The sequence below is a fragment of the Gossypium hirsutum genome, chromosome A08 (genome assembly GCF_007990345.1).
Source record: "Gossypium hirsutum isolate 1008001.06 chromosome A08, Gossypium_hirsutum_v2.1, whole genome shotgun sequence".
In the NCBI taxonomy this organism is placed as follows: domain Eukaryota; kingdom Viridiplantae; phylum Streptophyta; class Magnoliopsida; order Malvales; family Malvaceae; genus Gossypium; species Gossypium hirsutum.
Window position 1 is genome coordinate 96,077,424 of NC_053431.1, and position 20,786 is coordinate 96,098,209.

General features: G+C 30.9%; 1 protein-coding gene and 1 pseudogene across 1 annotated transcript; one reads left to right on the top strand and one right to left on the bottom strand.

Annotated features, from left to right (window-relative positions):
* The first annotated feature begins 15,028 nt into the window (after window positions 1-15,028).
* Window positions 15,029-16,323, top strand: LOC107895665 (uncharacterized; annotated as a pseudogene).
* Window positions 16,324-16,408: 85 nt separating this feature from the next.
* Window positions 16,409-18,676, bottom strand: LOC107897163 (peptidyl-prolyl cis-trans isomerase A1). The gene is made up of 7 exons (XM_016822518.2): window positions 18,318-18,676; window positions 18,054-18,239; window positions 17,740-17,881; window positions 17,559-17,647; window positions 17,410-17,464; window positions 17,191-17,276; window positions 16,409-16,802 (listed from the first exon to the last, which is right to left on the bottom strand). The coding sequence occupies exons 1-7, from the start codon at window positions 18,369-18,371 to the stop codon at window positions 16,647-16,649; spliced, it is 768 nt and encodes a 255-aa protein (XP_016678007.1). The 5' UTR covers window positions 18,372-18,676; the 3' UTR covers window positions 16,409-16,646.
* Between the last annotated feature and the right edge of the window lie 2,110 nt (window positions 18,677-20,786).

Genomic DNA, 20,786 nt, shown 5'->3' on the forward strand with positions numbered 1-20,786 from the left:
ATATGTGTAGATACTCTAGTAATTGAGTTCTAATCAAATTCTAATTAATGATAGGCTAATTAGAATTTGATAAGAACTAATATGCCAATGTTATAAATATTAGGGTTATGGTCTCTAAATTATATACAAGATATATTTTCTAATATTCCATCATTAGAAAAGAGAAAGCAAATATTCTCTGAATTTCTTGTGTGCTAATTTAAAAGATTAAATCCCCAAGATCCAATAAAACTTCAAGGGATTCATGAATTTAGGTACGCTTCCACATCTAATTTTGTTCTTGTTTTATTCTTGATGATTTGATATGATAGATCCTAATTGATTAAGTTTTATTTCAGATTTATTTTACAAATCTAACAAGTGGTATCTGAGCTTTGTCATGTTGAATTATTAAGAATAAATTGATTCTTTATTAATTTTGGATTGATTCGTTTTTCTTTTTTAATTTTATGGATTTGATATTTTAATTATCTATTATGTTGAATATTTGAGATTCTTGATAAATTTTTGGTTTTGATTATTTAAATAAAGTTTTAAGGTTTTATAAATATAATCTAGTTTAATATTTGCATATGCTATTCGAAAGATGAAGGTTTATTTATTTATAATCAATTGATAAAAATTGATTTGTGAGATTTCTGTCTTTCTTTTTACATAATTATTTTATAAATTTTGGTTAAAGTCATTATTAAATTAAAGTTACAAACTTACAACTTTTTGCCATTGAAAAATTACAATTGGGTTGTATAATTGGTTTTGAATGTTAATTGACTTGATAATCGAATAAATGAATGTTATTAAGATGTTTTTTTTCGCACTATTTGTTTTAAATGTTTTGTTTGTGGTTGAATGTATATGGAATTATCATCTTTTGTCTTTATGATGAATTATATTCACCATTGAATTCAGCTTATATATACGAATGATTACTTTTAGTTTCTGCAATAATTATTTTATATAAGTTTTAGTCCGTATGTGTCCCGACTAAAATTAATATATTTGGGATTTTTTTTTAAATATGATGGCTATGAATTTTCATAAGTAGTTGCGCATATAAATAATCTCATATAATTTGGGATTCTTTTTATATTGAGTGGTTATGGATTTTTTTTCTAAGTTTTTGTGCGTATAAAGAAGTTTTATGATAATGTCTTTAGTCATGAATATAAATTTGAGTTTACATGAAATATGTAAGGCAATCCAATATTATTTTTATATTATTATAATTATGTGTATATATATTATATGCATATCAATGATATTGGGGATTAATGCATGATTATAGTTTGTGTGAATAGGTATTTATAGCCATTATTCAATAAGATATCTTTTTTAATTTAATTGGTGAAATTAAGTTTTGATGGATATCGTTGAACTTGTTAATTTTTTTTTGTTATGGTTATATATTCAATTTTATGGGTGTTTTAGTGCAAATTCACGTCAACTATATACATATTTAAATATTTTGGTTTTAAGTTTGGTTTTATAATCTTAGGTTTTGGCATCTTATGGTTCCAAATATTTGGTTAAATTATAATGATATAGTTTATTGTTTGAATTATGGGATATACCAACTATTATGATTTTTTTTTAGATTTATTGGCTTGAAAATATTTTTTAAGTATTCATGTGAATACCTGTTTAATCATAAATACAACTTTGGATTTACATGGTAAATTCATGATAAGTTTTTCTATTTGATTATGAATACATGTATATGCATGAATTACTTTGGTGCTAAAATTATGAATACATGTGCTTGTTAATTATTTGGCTTTGAACCACTACATTATTTTTGTTTGGTTTTGATATATATGGTTTTGGAACAAAAAAAAGAGAGTCAAAAATTAAGGTTTTCGATTTTTTATTGCATTATTAAGACAAGCTTATTTTGGGTTATTTTGGAGTCTATAAAGTAATAAAAAAATAGTTTTGACATTTGACTATTGGGTAAATTTTAAATTTGAATATTAGTATGTTTATATATATATTAAAATAACTTAATTGAAGCAATAAATCACCAAAGTAATTTTTTTGTATAAATTATTTTGTTTTAAAATATAAAAGGTTGTATGCAAATAAAGGTATGTTAATATTGATCGATCCAAATAAAAGGTTAATAATATTACATGTGCAACTATGGTAATAAACATGTGCATTTATTTGGTTTTACATGTAAGCAATAAATTGGTCCAAAGGAAGATTTATGATTTGACATGTTCTTATTGTCAATATTTGATTATTACATCAATATATCACTTACAAGTTAATATTTTATATAAAGATAAAATATTATGGAGTGTCTGATATCTTGAGATGATGTTTACCTTTATTCAAATTATTTTGGTTTAAATTTGAAGTCTTATGTGATGTTGTTTATGGTTTATGATTTATTCAACTATTATTATATTTGTCAACATCGTTGTATGTTGTTTTGGGATAAATATATATACTATTATCTTTTAATTTGATTGAAAGATGAAATTAAAAGAAATATTATGAAACAAATAAATTTATATTTTGGCTTTAGGTTTTAATTAAGGATGTCTACAATTTTAAATAGATTAGTTGAAACAAAATGCCGCCAAAGTGACCTCTTTTGTGTAGATTAGTTTATTTAAAATATCAAGATGATTATATGTTTTTGTGATTCGTGCGTTTATTAATTGACCCAAAAGTAAGTTAATATTTGGCAGAATTTCAACGACATATGTGGTGATAAATGTGTGACAATTATAAGGTACTTTATGTGAGTAATATGTTAGTCCAAAGATTAATTCATTATTTGACATAATTTATTATCAATGTTTGATTGCTACAACAAGAGTACCACTTACTGTTAATATTACTGTCCAAAGACTTGATATTAATGTTGTGTTTGGTATCATGAGATGGGATTAGTCATTATTCTAGATTTATTGTTTACTTATAAATATTGATGTGAGCTTATTTTTATTTATTTTTTGTTCTATATTCAGCTAATTCATCTTCTACTGCCACAATATCTACTAATATAAATTCTATACCCATGCTTAATGGAACTAATTTCAATGAATGGAAAAGACACTTACTTATAGTGTTTGGTTGTATGAACATAGACATTGCACTAAGGGGAGAACAACCCCAACCTCTTACTGTGGAAAACACCCATTATGTTAAAAGGGATTTTGAGAGGTGGGATCGTTCAAATTGCATGAGTCTAATGATCATGAAGTACAACATTTCAGAAGCCTTTAGGAGCAAAGAATCTAAAAAGATTACTCGGCCAAAGTTTCCTTGACGAATTGAGAAATGTTTTGCTAAAAACGATAATGTTGAAATGGTATCACTTCTGACTTTTTTGATGTCTATAAAGTATAAGAGTCAAGGAAATTTTGAGCAATCTAAGGGTTATAAATTTCAGGATCCCATAATAAGGAATATTTTTGAAACGGGAACTGCAACATTTTTTGAGGATGTTGAGTTTGGGAGGAGAAATAAGGTTAGAGACATTGCTTTTGAGGAGGAATTGGATTCTAACTCAGTTCCAACTATCACTTTTGATGATGTTTAGGTTCTCATACCTATCATTGATTAATAAGTAAATCTAAAACCTTAATAAAACAATGCTGAACAAAATAAGTAAATCTAGAACCTTAATAAGACAATGCTAAATAATTTCTTATTCAAGATGAGGTAATTGTTCCAGAAAAACAAACTCAACAACCTCAAGAATGAATGCCATTAAAAAAGTCCACTAGAGAAATGGTTATAATGGCTTTAGTGGAATATTTTGACATTAAGCTACATCAGATGAATTTAAGTTAATGGTTTCTCAATGGTAACATTGATCATACATTTATACGGTGCAATTAGAAAAATTTGTGTCTAATGATGCAAAGTTAATGATTTGCAAAGAACTTCATCTATAGGCTTAAGTAAACTTCTCGTCAATAATATTACAAATTTTACCAAATGATTATCTCATTCGGTTTAGAGATGAATTTTATTGATAATCGTATATACCATAAGTTTAGAGGAAGTAAGGTTCTATATTTGGTTTTATATGTTAATGGCATACTGCTTGTCAATAATAAGTATATCTTCAATCAATGCCCTAAGAATGATTTTGATATTACAAAAAAAATACATTAGATTTTTTTACATTTTAGTAGTAGAAAGTCTAATGTATGTTCAAGTTTGTATACATTGGAATATTATGTACACTATTAGGATGTTAGGCACATATTTTAAACAACCTTAGTTTGAACCACTGGATAGCATCCAAGAGGGTTATAAGGTATTTTCAGAGAACAAAAGATTACATGCTCAAATATCGGAGGTCTAATCAGTTAGAGATCATCAGGTATACAGACTCCGATTTTGATGGAATATGGATACAAGATTTCGTCACTAAGGTGCAAATTGTGAAAACAAATTGCAATCTTTTATTCCAATAGCAACAGGAGCACATCAAACTAAAAACACATAGACTTTAAGTTCCTGTTTATTAAAGTAAAAGTTCAAAGTGGTTAGGTGCTTATAAAGCATATTAGGACAAACTCCATGATTACGGATCCGCTTACTAAGAAACTACACCTAAGGTTATATAAGAGCACATTGTTCATATGGGAATAATGTCATTTAAAGGATATTTGGTTTTAGTCGGAGTTTGTATTTTTTAAATGCTTTTATGTTATAGATACATTTTCAGTTTAAAGATATTAAGTTTATTTTTTGCAGAAATAAAGTTTATTTGGTTTATTCACACTGTGATTTTAGTAAGGTTTGATCTCACTAAGGAGGACCAATTGGAAATAGACATGTTTAGATCATATTGCATGTAATTTCCATGCTACACATCCATACTTAATCTATGTCATTTGGTTGTGTTAATATACGTGATCATGGATGGATTTAGTTACGATATATGTAACGAAAGTCGCCTTGGTTCTATGTTAACATAATTAATGGACGAGATTGTTCAGAATACCTTTTAGATATGATAGTAAAATTTTGAGCTTATAATGCTATATAAATAACATGTAGAGTTTGTTGGAAAATATGGACATCACATATATAACAAGGGTAATTACATATTATTTATTATCATGATAGGTTAGCCCAAATTTAAAGTGATCTAATTTGGTTAAAGTTTTATTGGGTTTTAATTATTAAATAAAGTATGGGTCAAATATGTGTAGATACTCTAGTAATTGAGTTCTAATCAAATTCTAATTAATGATGGGCTAATTAGAATTTGATTAGAACTAATATGCCAATGTTATAAATATTAGGGTTATGGTCCCCAAATTATACACAAGATATCTTTTCTAATATCCCATCATTAAGAAAGAGAAAATAGATATTCTCTGAATTTCTTGTGTGCTAATTTGAAAGATCAAATTCCCAAGATCTGGTAAAATTTCAAGGAATTCATGGATTCAGGTACGCTTCCGCATCTAATTTTGTTCTTGATTTATTCTTGATGGTTGTACCTGATAGATCCTAGTTTATTAAGTTTTATTTCAGATTTATTTTACAATTCTAACAGAGTCAACCAACATATTATTGTAATAATTAAAAAAAATAATATCTTGGATTAGTATTGAAAAAGAAGGTTTTCTAATAAATAAAGATTGACAATTTTATAACACCATGGTAAATATCTTTTCACAGTTCCTAAGCTTAAATTTTACTTAAAATCATAATAGTGAAGTATGTAATATAAAATATGAGCACCAATCTTACATAAATTAATTTCTTTATTTTTTTTAAATTTCTAGGCAAATAGAAATGTGCATAATTTCATTATGTTAAAACATAATAAATTTAAGTTCAATCTCTCTATTTAATGGATTAGCTCTCGAGAATGATCAATTTTTTTAATAAAATGAAGAAAATCTTAATGAATAATTATTATTTTTATTAAAAGAATTGAAAGCTTGTGTTGATGTCGTTGGTTTGAGTTGGATCCTTCTAGCTCGCAAGGCTATCAGAGAGCTAAATCATGGATGCGTGTCGTGGTTGTTTGTTCGGTAAGGTTAGTTGTTAGGCATTCCCGCAATTAATTTACATGCAGAAAAGTTGGTGGTATGATGTGTCCTTGATTACTATAACTGACTTATCAGTTGAAGGAGAAGACTTGTTATCAAGGGTCGATTCAAAATCAGAACTGTAGCGACGTAAAAATTTAGCTTGGTCGCTAATTATGGCGATTTATTGAAAGCTTAAAAATCGAGGTTTGATCTTATAAAAAAGGGGAGTCGCCACCGATCCTTTTTTCTAGGTGTGATCGGACACCTAATAAATCATCTCTTTTGAAAAGATACTCATTTTTTGGAAAAATGAAGGCCGAGTTTAGGTCTATGTCAAAATTCAGAGAAAATGGGGGTCCGGGAGTCGGTTACGCACGAGGAAGGTATTAGCACCCTCGTGACGCCTAAAATTGGTATCTTATTAAACAAGTGTTGTCTTAATTTTCAAAATTGCAAGTTCAAAATAACATTGAATCGCGACCCGATCAAAATACGAGTCGATTGATGTTCACCCAACATAGCGATGAAATCGATGACTTAATATTAAATCGATATGTTGCCTTGCTTATTGAAATTAATTAGAGAACAAAAATAAGATGTTCGAAACAATGTGAAGCAAATTAATAAATAAAAATAAGCAAAAGGACAGATCTTGAAGCATATTGAAGCAAATATAAGTGTGACAATAATATTACAAACAATAAAGATACATGTAATACTAGAATAAAACATGAAATAGAAATAATGAACGTATACACATGATATTAAGAGTATGTATGTAAACTATATATAATGTTTGAAGTATATACCTAAAATAGTAAAAATATAACTAGTAACGATAAAATATTTACATAATATATACATATATATATGTATAAAAAATACAATATTAAGAAAAGTATATATATATATACGTATGATAAAATAAATGTATTAATATTAATAATAAATATAATAGGGGTAAAAATAAATATATACATGATATATACGTAATATGGTACTAAGAATATATATATATACACAATATAGTATTTAAAAATATATACATAAGATGGTATAAAAATATGTACATGGAAATGTATAAGAAATATATATAACTAGTAATATTAAAAATATATACATAACATATATAGAACATATACAATATATACATACCTTAGAAATGATAATAATAATAAAACTATTTTGTACACTACACAAATACATACACACACACATATATATATAAATAATAGTATTAGAAATATACAATATAATATTAGAAATATACATATAATAGTATAAAAAATATATAACTAATAATATTAAAATATATATAATAATATATATAAAATATAATATTAAAAACTTATATACATAACATATATGAAAAATATATATAATATAATATTAAAACATTTACATAATATATACATATTAGAAATAAATAACGACTAATAATAATAATAATATTAGAAATAATAATGAAATATATAAAAAAGAAAATATAATATAATAGTAATATTAAAATAAAGTAATTAAAATAGTACTATATATAAATATATATACATACATATATAATATACATACACTAATATTAATAATAATAATAAAACTAGAAATAATAATCATTAGTAATAATAATACGTTAAAAATAATTAATATGTTAATAAAAATAATAGTAATGAAAATAATACTAACAGTAATAATAAAGATAATAATAGAAATAAAATAATAGTAATAATATTAATAATATGTAAAAAAAGAAATGAAAATAAACGAAAAAGGACTAAATCGAACTAAGCACAGAATTTTGGGGAAAATTTAAAAAGAAATAAAAGGGAAAAGGCCAAAATGAACACGCGGGCAACTCTAGGGGACCAAAAGCGCAATATTCCCTCCTCCTAAAATGCAGCGCATGGAAGAGGACTAGATCACAAAGCGCGACAAATTTCGGGGCCTAATTAGGAAATATTAAAAACTCAATTGTGAAAACATGAAAAGGCGGAAGGGCCAATCGCGCAATTAGACCATCAAACAAAAAAACACGCGGATCCTAGGGTAAGACGGGTCGGGTCGGATCGGGTTAGGCCAAAACGACATCGTTTTGGGGTTAAAGGGCAGCCCCCAAAACGACGTCGTTTTGAAGGGCTATATAAGGCCAATTTTTGACAAAAAAAATCATTTTGAGGAGAGAAAGAAAAAAAAGAAGGGAGAAAGAAGAGAGAAGGGAGGGGGGAAGGAAATCCGGCCAGGGGGGCCGGTCACCGCCGATCGTCGGTCGCCGTCGGTCACCGGCACGGGCCACTGCATGCGGTGGCCGGAAAAGGTAAAAATTTTCCTTTTTTTATAATATATATTTATGTGTATAAAAAGAAATAAGTAAAAAACGAAAAAGAAAGAAATAAAAATAATTCGAAAGAGAAAAAAAATGATGCTAATCACCTTGTGTAGTTTCTTTATTTTTATTCTTGCTTTCGATTTGTCTTCTGTTTTGGTCTTATTCTCTGCTTTGGTGATCTGAAATCACTTGTTTATTTGTATTTAGAAATACTATGTTTGTATTGACTGGAAATTTGGCCGACCTTCCTTACAACATTTTGATTCGGCTTTTATAGCTATTTACAAGCTATTTTTCTATTGTCTTCTGTCTTTTCTTTTTTTAATGGTTGCAGGTGCAAGTTGCCGATGGAGGTGACCTTGGGCAGTGCTGCAGAGTTGGTGGTGCCAAGAGATGGTGTTGGTGGCTGGCGCACAGGAGGTGTCAAGGGGTAGGTGGTTGCTGAAGTGTTCGGGTGGTGGCTAGGGTTAGATAGCTTTTTTTTTTTTGAATTTAGTTTAGGGTTTGGGTGTAATTGGGCTGTTGGGTATTTAGGTTTTTGGGTAGTGGTTAGGTTGTAAATGGGTTTAGGGGTTATTTATCTTGGGTCCAAGCCCGGGAAAATATTGGGCTATACAAGAACAAAATCGAGCTTGAAGCTAGAATTTCATCATATCGATTTATTTAATTAAATTTCATTTTTTTATTGTTATTTCTATTTCCATTATATTTATTATTTTTACTTATTATTAGATTTAAATTCTTCTTTTTTATTTTTGCACAAACTGTCACACTTTATGGGAACAACAGTTGCCTAGATGCACAATATGGTTGAACCGAACAACAATTTTAGATACCCCAGTCTCTATGGGATCGATCCAATTCCTTATATTGCTATTTATTTATTTATTGTTTAGGTATAGAAATATTATTTTTGGTAGATTTGACACATATTATCCCTCAATTCCACAAGAATGCTGTTAGGCAGCACTCGAGTGGTAATATCGAAATCGCTCAACAATATGGTGGGTATCTCTTCTTAGCATGGAAATGAGGGTGGTATAAAAGGTTTGAAGGTGGCTGATACGTAGCTGGAAGATAAAAATGTTGCCCAACAGTAAAGGTCAGTTCTTCTTAACATTTTAATTCTATATAGATTTGAATTTGTCTGTTTTTTCTTGGAACTATCAGGGGTGTGTAAGTGCAAAATTTACTAATATTTTTTGAGAATATAATTCAAAGTATAGACCTAATATTGTTAGCTTGTTGGAGTCAATGGTTAATGCTTCTGAAACAGATGTTATTATTGCTAAGTTAGGTTTTAAGTATTCTCATCGAGTAGAAGTGGTTGGTTTTTATGGTGGCATCTAGGTGGGATGGAAAGAATCGGTTAGGGTGGAGGTAGTTCGTAATCCACAGTTTATTTTGGTCACTCTCGCTAACAACTCTAACAAAAATCTGACATGGAATTTTTTTAACACATGGCCCAATTCTTGGATGCCACATGACACAAATTACTATGTCATAAGTGCTACATACCACTTTAAAGGACTAAAATATATTTTTTCCTTGTAACACCCCACACTCGACCCAATCGCTAGATCCGAAATAACAAATGACACATTCATTGTCGAAGCAACTATGATTTCATTTAAATTTTCAAAAGACGAATCATGCATACAATTGATTTTTTAATTCTTCTAAAAGTATTATTTATTCAAATCTGGGTTATAAGTAGGCTTACGAAAACTCTTATAAAACTCTGGTAATAATTGAGGGACTAAAACTAAAAAATGACTAATACATAGGTGTTGTCGTGACATCGAATAATGAATGTCATGATACTGAGGGTCGTAGGTTGATGTCGTGACTTCAATAAGGATAAGTCATGACCATGAAGGTAGAGGGCTTAGTTTCGTGACTTCAACAGAGGCATGTCTCGACTTTGATGATAGGGACTTGATGTCGTGACCTCAATAAGGGAGAGTCGCAACTTTACCGTAAAAGAATCCATGAGAAAATATATTTAATTTCTACATTCAACAAATTCACAATTACCAATTAATTTAATTCCATTTCCAAACTTTAATTAATTAAATAATAATTTGAAAAACTTAAATTATTTCTCAAGTCATTTCCATACTCAGTGAGAAACCACATTCATTTCTGAATGTAACTCATTTCTCTAACTTTATCATTTCTATCCATTTATATTCATTTGATTTATCATGCAATTCATTTATGGTTTCAACAAGCTAGCAGAGGGACTGATTGGACATATGTGATTAGGACTCAAATGATTTATAATTAAGCTTCAGCTTTTCACCAATTAATTATAAACTTATTTAGTCACCAAGTCGTTCCACTATAGTATCGTGACTGAGCTTTCCCAAATGACATGCCATTAGGAAAAGTACTTAATTAATGCTCATCCAATGACCTTGTCATAAGTGTGTTACCTTTACAGGATATCCTTAATATCTTTAGGATAAATTCGTTCTCCCAATATGATCTTATTTTATCTCACGATAACTATTACATCTTCTTTCATGAAAAATCAATTACTATTAAATAGTAATTAAGCCATTCATCACAAAGATAAACGAACCATGGCCACGTTTACTTCCCATCTTATCATGTAATGCCAATGAGAAGATATCATTTACCCATTTCTTGGGCTATGAATTCCACTATTGTGAATGATGCTACATACTGCAGAAGTATATACCCAATGCACTAGCTTTCGGTTCCTTATCTATTCGAACTCAGACTTTTACATACATCAAAGTATATGAGTCACACATACAAAATCAATCATCCACTCAGGATTAAGGTATGTCACACTATGAACATCACAACTGAATAAATCCATAAATGGATTTAGGGTCTATTCTACTTGGGTCCTATCAATCTAGTTAGTGACATCTATGTCTTTATCTTTTAGGAGTCATCCACCCCGATACCCAAGACAAAGTATCTCTCAAATTGGACTTGATAGACGTCATATTAGTCTTTTAATCGGTTTGCTCATTTCCATTTAGACTAAAGACATATTTAGGTTCATCTTCCCAATCGAACTAATATTTGCTTCAATTTTGCTTTGCATGCAAAAACCATTGAGGGCAATATACAAAGGGTATTAATATAATTCATGAATACTTTTATTAACTAAAATATTCGAAAAAATTACAAGTGTACATATGAATATACTGCACTTAGGGCACCAAATCTAACAGCTATATGCATATTGGATCAAAATCATGAAAGCACGAATTGGGATAACTACTCATCTACGACCTTCGCCTTTCCTTTATCATAAGATGGTCCGATGTTGTCTTTACTAAGCACTATAATTTGATTATAGAAATAGAATCAGTTTCACATAAACACATGAAAACACAATAATTAAACATATTTTGCATTCTATTCATTTTAGTCATTATATTCAAAATGCTCATGTTTTTCGATATTTAAGATCAGATCACAATCAAATTTCATATTATTTCATTAGAAACCTTGTATTTTTAAGCTATAGCATAATTTCTTAACAATTTTCAATTTAGTCTCTCATGTCACAAAATTAACTATAAAGCTTAGTTAAATTTCTAATCAAGTCCATCATTTTTCACTACCTTCTAACTTAGTCCTAAGATCACCCCAAGCTTACGAACTAACAATTTCATCAACTTCAAGCTTAATTTCATCAAATATCCATTAATGACAACTTGAATAAAACTCATTGATCTAAAAATCTAAAGCATAGGTGTTAATAATCAAGCTTAGATGATCATGAAAACATAAAAAATTCAAAAGAAAAGTATATTTACCTTAAATAATTTGGGACCAAATTGTAAAAGAGAGTAATTTTTTTTCTTTCTTGTTCTCCCTAATTTGGACGGCTCAAGCTTGGAGAAAGATGATGATTTTCGTCTCCCACTCACTTTGCTATATATACCTTAATCAGTGTCATTAAGCTTAATTAACTTAATGTTTTAACTATTAACCATGTTTTATTTATTAATTAGGTATTATTAATTAAAAGTGAGTGGATGATCATCACATTCCACTATCCATATAACATTAATGATTTAATAGTCATTAATTGCTATTCAAGTTCCCATGCATTTACTAAATTAAAATTTAATAGTAATTGTACTTTTATACTTTAATCCCTACACTATAATTAATAATTTTCTCAATTTAATTATTTGACAATTTTTTAAAATATATTCATACTAGAGGTGTGCATGGGCCGGGCAGCCTGGCCTGGCCCGAAGGCCCGCCAGAAAAATGGGAGGGTTTGGGTAAAAATATAGGCCTGAAAAACAGGCTTGGACAAAAAACGAGGCCCGTTTAGAAAACGGGTAGGGCCTCGGGTAAGATTTTTTTGGCCCGGGCCCGGCCCGGCCCAGCCCGATTTTAATATTAAATTATTTTAAATTATTTTTATTTTTAATTTTAAATAACTTTAGTACTTTTACTTTACTTTTTTTTGTTGTTTTGATGTTATTTTGATATTGTAAAACTTTTGTTATTAATATAATTTAATTCTTAATTTAGTTTTAATTTGTTTCAATTTTTCAATTTTAATATAATTACTTTTTATTATATTTTTAATTTATGTATTATTTTAATAATTATTTTAGTTCCATTATTTATTTATTTTTTGTTTTAATATTTGTTTTTATGTTTTAAATGTATTTGATTTATTATATTTTAAAATTTTTTATTTAATAAAAAAAGCAAAAAAAAAATTAATATGACCGGGCCGGCCGGGCCGGCTCGGGCCTACCATTTTTTCTCGGGCCGGGCTTGGATAAATTTTCAGGCCCATATTTTGGGCCGGGCCGGGCCCGGGTCCTGAAAATGGGCCGAAATTTTTTTATGAGCCCGGCCCGGCCCGGCCCATGCACACTTCTAATTCATACTAAATATGCAAATCTTTTAATTCAAGATTTTACAAACTCGATTTACAGAATTAAATTTCCAGACCACATTTACTTGTTCCAACTAAAATTAAAATTAGGTTGTTACATGCACAATACCAACTATTAACCAAGATAAAATAAAATAAAAAAAATAATTTAAAACCGTAGAAATCTCAACTGTCATCTTCTTCCTCAAATTCTAACTTAGAATTTGATTTTTTGTTTTTTTTTTAATCATCAAATCTCACAAAGACAAATCCACAAACAACTCAATACATATACAAGAAGAAATCAGAGGATAAACAATTAAAGCGATTTTTTCAATGGATCTAATAGCAATAAAGAAATAATGATTGAAAATTAAAGAAACTTGGATGAGCCAAAGAGCGTCGAGAGTCGCAATAACGCCCCACATTGTATCAACATGAACGTCAATGGGCTGTAGAAGTTGCCCTCGCTTATGGAATTTGAACAAGGCCCTTTCTCCATCCATTTCTGAAATTCCCAAATTGGATTTGAAAATGAAACCCTAACCGAAATTCATTCTTCTTCCCTTTCCAATTCCTTCCTCTTCACTATTGCATTAATCCCCAAATTCAGTCGCCTTCCCTTCTCAATTCCTTCATTTTCACTGCTGCGTTTGAAACTGACACCAGAGGCTCACAAATGCAAATATTCCAAATTTTTTAAGGTTATACCGCATTTAAGTTAAATTAAAAGTTTGGAGACTAAAATGATAAATTTTTAACGAATAACGATGACATGGATTTTACTTCAATTACATGGAAAATCAAATTTTAAAAGAAAAATCCATGTCAACTTGTCATTTGTGATTTTAACAGAAGCGACTAAAATGTTTGAACTATATAAGCTATAAGACTAAATTATAAACTTTTTATTTCGGATGCCTAAAATGAGAATATTTTATAGTTAGACGACTATCTGTATAGTTTACTCCATGTATATATGATTTTATTATTAGCTTCAAATCATACATATTATATTAAAAATAGATAATTTGATATTAAAATTCTGCGTAAGATTACCATCAAACTATTTCACATTTAGAAATATAATATAAACATTTTTAGGTTGACAACATACGCTAGAAAGACAAGTTAAATTCGTGTCAACCTCCACTGATGTAAAGAACTTTTAACTTTTAAACTTATAGATGTAATTATAATATTATTATGACGTATCCAATTGCTAACCCGAAACTTGAATACAATCTAGACTACTGACTTGTGACTCAAGTTTGAACCCCAACAGATGAAGTTGTTAAGGAACTCGCGAGTTTAGCTCGCACTTCCCTAAGTATTTGCGAGCACATGGAACAAAGCCAAATGAATGAACTGGTGAATACCTGGACTAGCGAGCACGTGTTAAGTTTAGGGTAGCATATATGTCGATTGCATGGAGCCTACCTGAAACGTTAATTTCATAAACAGTAACTATATCATATAAATAACCCAATCTTCTCCATTAATAAGACACTAACAAAAACAGTTAATTAATTTAACAACTTATGAATATGTAATATGGTATACGACTGGAGAAATTAAATAAATAGTTTATTCAGCTCATGCCCAAAATGTGTTGTTTATTGAAAAGGGAAAAAACCTTAACAAAGTCAAATGTCGTACGTTATAAATAAATGCAGCCGGGCTCTCTATGTTTTCTCTCTGATAAAATAAATCACTTTGGTAAACGTAAGAACACTCTATCTTCTTCATTTTTTTTAAAAATTTCTTTTAGTTGCAAAATCACAGCAAGAGAAAAAAATGGCATCATATGGAAGTATGACTGTTGTTTCTTCTATACAAGAAGTTGAGTATGATGATATTGATGTTGGGTTTGATCATTTTCATGATCATCAATCTCATCCACATAACTTGTCTAGCTTTTCCATGTCTACTAGTTCAACGTACACGAACTTTCATGGTGATGATGATGATATGGGGAAGAACATGTCGAGATTGTCAATTGAAAACTTTGACGTAGATGTTGATGAAGAGTTCTCCGTCAAAGAGTCGCTTCAACTTTTATCCGACTCCGACGAAGAACCTTATTGTTATTCTCTTCCCGCCGTCCCACCTTATCGGGTCTTGCCTAAGGAGCAGCCAAAGATTGTGGTAGTGAAAATGAAGCTCAAAAGGGTAGTTTTGGATGGCAGAAAGGGAGCAAGAATGTGAGGAGGAGGAGTGGAAGTTGGGATAAGGAGATTAAAAGCAGCAGCGAAAAGAAAGAAGGGGGTTTAATGGTGGGTTATAATGGGAATAGTTTTAGCGGGGAGAGTGAGGGTGAGGTGGTGGTGATCACGAGGCCAAAAGGAGGGAAGAGGTCATTGTGTATGGATATGGAGGAAGTGAAGGCGTGTAGGGTTTAGGGTTCGAGTTGGAGATGCCAAGTCGCTTTTCCAGTTTTGATGCTACAAGCAGTGATGGCACTTCTCCCATCACCAATTGGCGTATCGCTGCCCCTGGTGAGTCCAAACATTTCCCAACCTCTCTGAAGTATTAACCTTAAAAATGACTGACTGTTTTATTGAAAGATGTAAAGGGCTTAATATTTTCAGTTGAATCTGATGGTATGTTTTGTGATTTAGGTGATGATCCAAGAGATGTCAAGGCTCGACTCAAGGTGTGGGCACAAGCAGTGGCACTTGCATCTACATCTCTGCATTGCGGTTGACAAGCTTAGCATCTCCCAACCATCATAATCGGCTATTATTTTTGCTTCCATCCATTGGAACCCTTTTGGTGTGATTTGGTACTTTCTCTTCTTCATCTTGCTTCCTAAAGAGGAAGTTTTTCAAGCGGTTTCATTGGGGTTGGCATCGTGCTATCAACAAAATCAAATAAGCAACACCCAGAACCCAAGGTCTAGTCAAGTTAGTGCATGTAAACCGCTCTTAAGAGGTTACGTTCAACAAGTTTAGAGTTCGGATCCTGGTTTTTGCAACATCAAGGCAGTGCAAGGTTTCACTTCAAATAGAAAATTACAGGTTTTAAGAAAAGGTCGCCCCTTGTTAATATTATGTACATTTGCTATATGAATGACTACGCTCGTTAATATAGGAAATGGTCAAGTATCTGTAAGATCCATGTATTAAACCCAAATTTTTGGAACCAAAAAGCAGCTGGAAGGAAATAGATCAAAACTAGAAAAATCAGATGTTCCATTAAGAGAAGAGTTTTGATGGAATCTGCAAACTTACACCGTAAAAAATGATAAGGATAATAGCACACCCCTGCCAAGAGCTTACAAAGTATCATCCAAAATTCTCTCTTCTATAATAAACGCCGACTGTTGTCCGTATTACCAGGTAAAATCATCTTGAAGCAGAGAAAGTAAATGATAAAATGGGAGATTTGTGGTAGTGGTTAAACGGATCAGATATTAGCCTTCTATAGGCAGCTCCCCACAATTGACAATTCTGCATGGTACTCGAGGGCCATCTGTCCTGCTTGTCTCTTGGGACTCTAGTTCACGCACGACATCCATTCCATCGATCACATGTCCGAAAACAACATGTCTGTTGTCCAGCCATGGTGTCTGTAAAATACAAAAACAATGAAAATGAACAATATTAGCAGCACATGAATAGCTAGCATGATAAGAAAATGAATATCCACGCTTGAAGTAAATAGCTAGCATGATTAGTTATCCAAAGAAATATTAGCAGCACCAGTCAGCATTCAGCTATAAGCAAACTATGCACATGTACAGTTGATATTCAACTCAAAGTTTATACTTGATAAGGTATAATTCCAATCACAAATCAAAACCTAGAATTCTAGTAAACGTTTATACTTTTTTTATTCTCAAAGACCATAATAAAAACACAACTACAGCTATATCTAACGGTGATATTAGCAAATCATGATATCAAATTATAATGAGATACATAATCTACAAAAGAGAATAAGGCTGCATAGCTCACCTTTACTGTGCAAATAAAGAATTGGCTCCCATTGGTATTAGGACCTGCATTGGCCATGCTTAATACTCCGGGTCCAACATGCTTCACTGCAGATAATAGCCTCAAAATATTAGGAATCAAGCTAGCAATTCATTACAGATACCACTTAACCCATCAACCCCAAATATAAACTCTCAAATATCGAAACTTGAAGGGTTTTGTTACTAGAGAACAACTCACAAGCAAAGCTCTCATCTTCAAACTTGGATCCATAAATACTCATTCCACCAGTTCCCTACAGCCAGCAAATGCACCAGTTTTCTACTTAGTAATGGAAATTTCTTTCTTTAGAAAGCCAAAGGAAAAGGGGAAAGAAAGAGAGGGATTACATTTCCATTAGTAAAATCACCACCCTGGATCATGAAATCTTTAATAATACGGTGAAAGGAGCATCCTTTGAAACCATATCCATTCTCTCCTGCAAGAAATAAAAATGTCGGACCTAATTAAGAAAAATATTAAGGAAAAAACAAAAATAAAAGTGAATGTAAAAGACTCAGCCTAGCTTGCCTGTGCAGAGGGCACGAAAATTCTCAACAGTTCTAGGAACAACATCCCCAAAAAGGCCCATAACAATTCTGCCAACAGCCTTACCACCGATTTCAACGTCAAAGAAGCACTTAGTCGTCACTTTCGCTTGCAACTCTACATCCTAAACAAAACCCCAAATATGTGAAACATTCAGAATCTATGTTACCGGTCCGGTAAGAGGAATGAAAACAAGATCGAAAGTAGTTATTTGCTTGGAATGTAATACGATAAGGCAGCCAAATAGACCTCAAACTACTTATCTACTCTATGGAAGCTAATAATAAAGGACTTACATTTCCCATGGAATTGCAGACCATTCTTCGGTACTTAACGGAAGGGGATTTAGAAAGTTGGGTCACAGGCAAACCTGATGCATAGTTTAGTTTCGATGCTAAGACGATAGCAGATGAGTTAGGTTGGGAGTAAGCCGACCATGAACCGATCATATGTGGGCTATGAGCATTTGAAACAGCTTGACCCTGTAGAAGGAATGCCGAAAACAATGAAAAACAAGGAGAGAAGGATGTTGAAGTAAAAATCTTGTAAACATAACTGACCTGGAAACTGAAGCGAGGGCAATGAACCATCTGCAATGAGAAGGTGGAGGCCATCTTTTTTCAGTGGTTGAAGGGTGGGAAAGGTCCTCTGTTATGTGAAAGGAGAAGAGAGGGGGGGGGGTCTAGTGGTTTGCAAAAAGGAGGAAGAAAAGTAAAATTATTAGATAAGATTTGGGAGTCTCTGTGGGTGTGTCCTCGGTTGCACAAACTAGCTGGGAATGGGATTAAAAAACAAAAAACAGAGAGATGCAGGGACTGGTTGTTTGGTGGGTTGGTTTAGATTTGCACATTGTTTTCACCGGATCATCTTCAAAATATCCGCCGCACGCGACCCACGCCCAACATTATATATATTTCTTTGTTTGGGCTAGCCCAGGAGATACATAATAAACAAGGTTAAATTCTAAGGATAGCCCATCATTTATCGTTTTGCGTAAATTTAATCCCTCCTCTATGCTTTGTTAGTTAACTTTTATTTTGAAGGGTGAACTCAACTGCTTGCCCTCCTTGCATTTACCCCCTAATGATGGTTTTTTTTTTTGTACATCTAATAAGATTAAACTATAAGCCTTTGGGAATTGAAAAACCCATGTTATGCTCCTCTAATATCTACTAAAGCTCACCAGGGAGACCATTGAAACGATGAAGACCCATATGCGAAGTTTGCCATCTTATCCACCGCTCAATTTCCTCCCAATTCCATTGTATCCTTCTGCTTCATCGCTTGGTATAGGTTCCGGTCATCTAACGATAAGCCCAATGGTGCATTGTTGTTTGGTGCTTTCTGAGATGCTATGGTTGTTTTAATTTGAGCTTTGGTTTGGCCCTCTTTTCTTTGCTACATGATTTTGGATGTTAGCTTGGAATCACTTTTCAATCATATTTGACGAGAATGATGGTGGCTTTGTTTCTTTGGACGTTTGGCCTTTAGTGTATGTAATGCTGGTTTTTATTTTTTATTTTTTTGTGGGAATTGGTTATTTTATTCTTATTATTTTTGGGTGTTTGATATATTTTGAATGGACAATGAGATTGAAAATATTTTTTTTGAAATTGGTTGTGATATTGAATATTATAGTGCAGATGTAATATATAATTAAAATTATATTATATTTATATTAAATTATAAAAAATAAAAATAAATGAAATAATATTTTGTATTATTTATTATATATGTGATTACTTATTTTAGTTAATCATATTCTTCAAAAAATTCATCATAATAACTATAATAATAGACTATATTTGTATTAATTTATTAAGTAATAAAATTATTAATTATATACAATTAAAAGTAATTGATTTTTAAATAAATATATAATAGAAATTGTAAAAAAGCACCGAAGAAGAAGGCCAAAGTTGCCATGAGAGAGAAGTGGAGCTTCAACCCCCAATGAAAAAGTAGACCTCGGTGTGGTTGAAAAGACTTTAAAACTGATCCTTTGGTTACCCAAGGCAACAAAATGGTGAGTTTGCGTGCTTCAAGACAATCCAAACGAAGAGTGTGTTCAAAATGTAGGCAGTTCATTGCCTTTTATGATATGAATACAACTTTATTTTGCCCACAAGATCCACTCCTGACATGCTATCACATGTTGAGCTCCCATCGACCATGCATATTGCACTCCATTTAACGCGCCCCATTGTGATCTCTCAATACTTCTTTCATCGTTGAAATCTCCATCTAAACTTTTCTTTTATCCACTACATAGGTGTCGATTTCCATTGCACCCAAATCAGTCCTTTTTCCCTATTAACCTAATTTGCCATCCAAGCCTAATGCATCTCACGCTAAATTTATTGACGTCTTTCTCATACTGTTTCATTCTTAATTAGTCAAAAAATTTTCGATTACACTACTAAACGATCCCAAAACCAAGATCATAATCATACTTATTTTTATCTCAACCTATAACTAAAATTTATGTCGAAAATGAAAAATTAAAAAGCTAGAAAAATAATTTTTCTTTCATAGATGGAAAAATTAAAAGAAAAAATAATATTATCTTCATGGACTATCTAGTAAGATTGAAAAATGAGAGGAAAGAGATAAAAATTTTAAAATTTCATACTTTTAAACTAACATGCATTTCTCTCTCATTTTCTCTCATCTCATCATCACAATTTCAGAGTATTAATTTTTATGCATTAAAATAAAAAAATAATTCTTATTTTCCTTCCTTTAATTCTTTCTTACTAAATACATTCAAAATTTATTTTCATTCTTTTTTTCTCTCTACTTTTTCACCAAATCAAAGAGGTCATTATAGTCCACCAACTATTACTATAAATTTATCTTCATCGAAAACCTTTAAAAAAAACAACATTTATCATTTTATAATCTTTTTAAAGATTTATCATCCATTATTCCCTTCAAAACTAAACAAAATATCCACGTAAGCTTTATGAGAAAGGATTGTATGAAACAGTGGCGCCACGTCATCTGTATCCCTTTCCAATAGTTTCATG

What these genes read in the sequence shown, in the direction of transcription:
- LOC107897163 (XM_016822518.2), bottom strand. Translation starts at nt 18,371, where the DNA reads ATGGCCTCCACCTTCTCATTGCAGATGGTTCATTGCCCTCGCTTCAGT. An exon ending in TTTTCGTGCCCTCTGCACAG is followed by an intron (nt 17,648 to 17,739) that starts GCAAGCTAGGCT and finishes TATTTCTTGCAG; the next exon opens with GAGAGAATGGATATGGTTTC. An exon ending in TGAAGATGAGAGCTTTGCTT is followed by an intron (nt 17,277 to 17,409) that starts GTGAGTTGTTCT and finishes TATTATCTGCAG; the next exon opens with TGAAGCATGTTGGACCCGGA.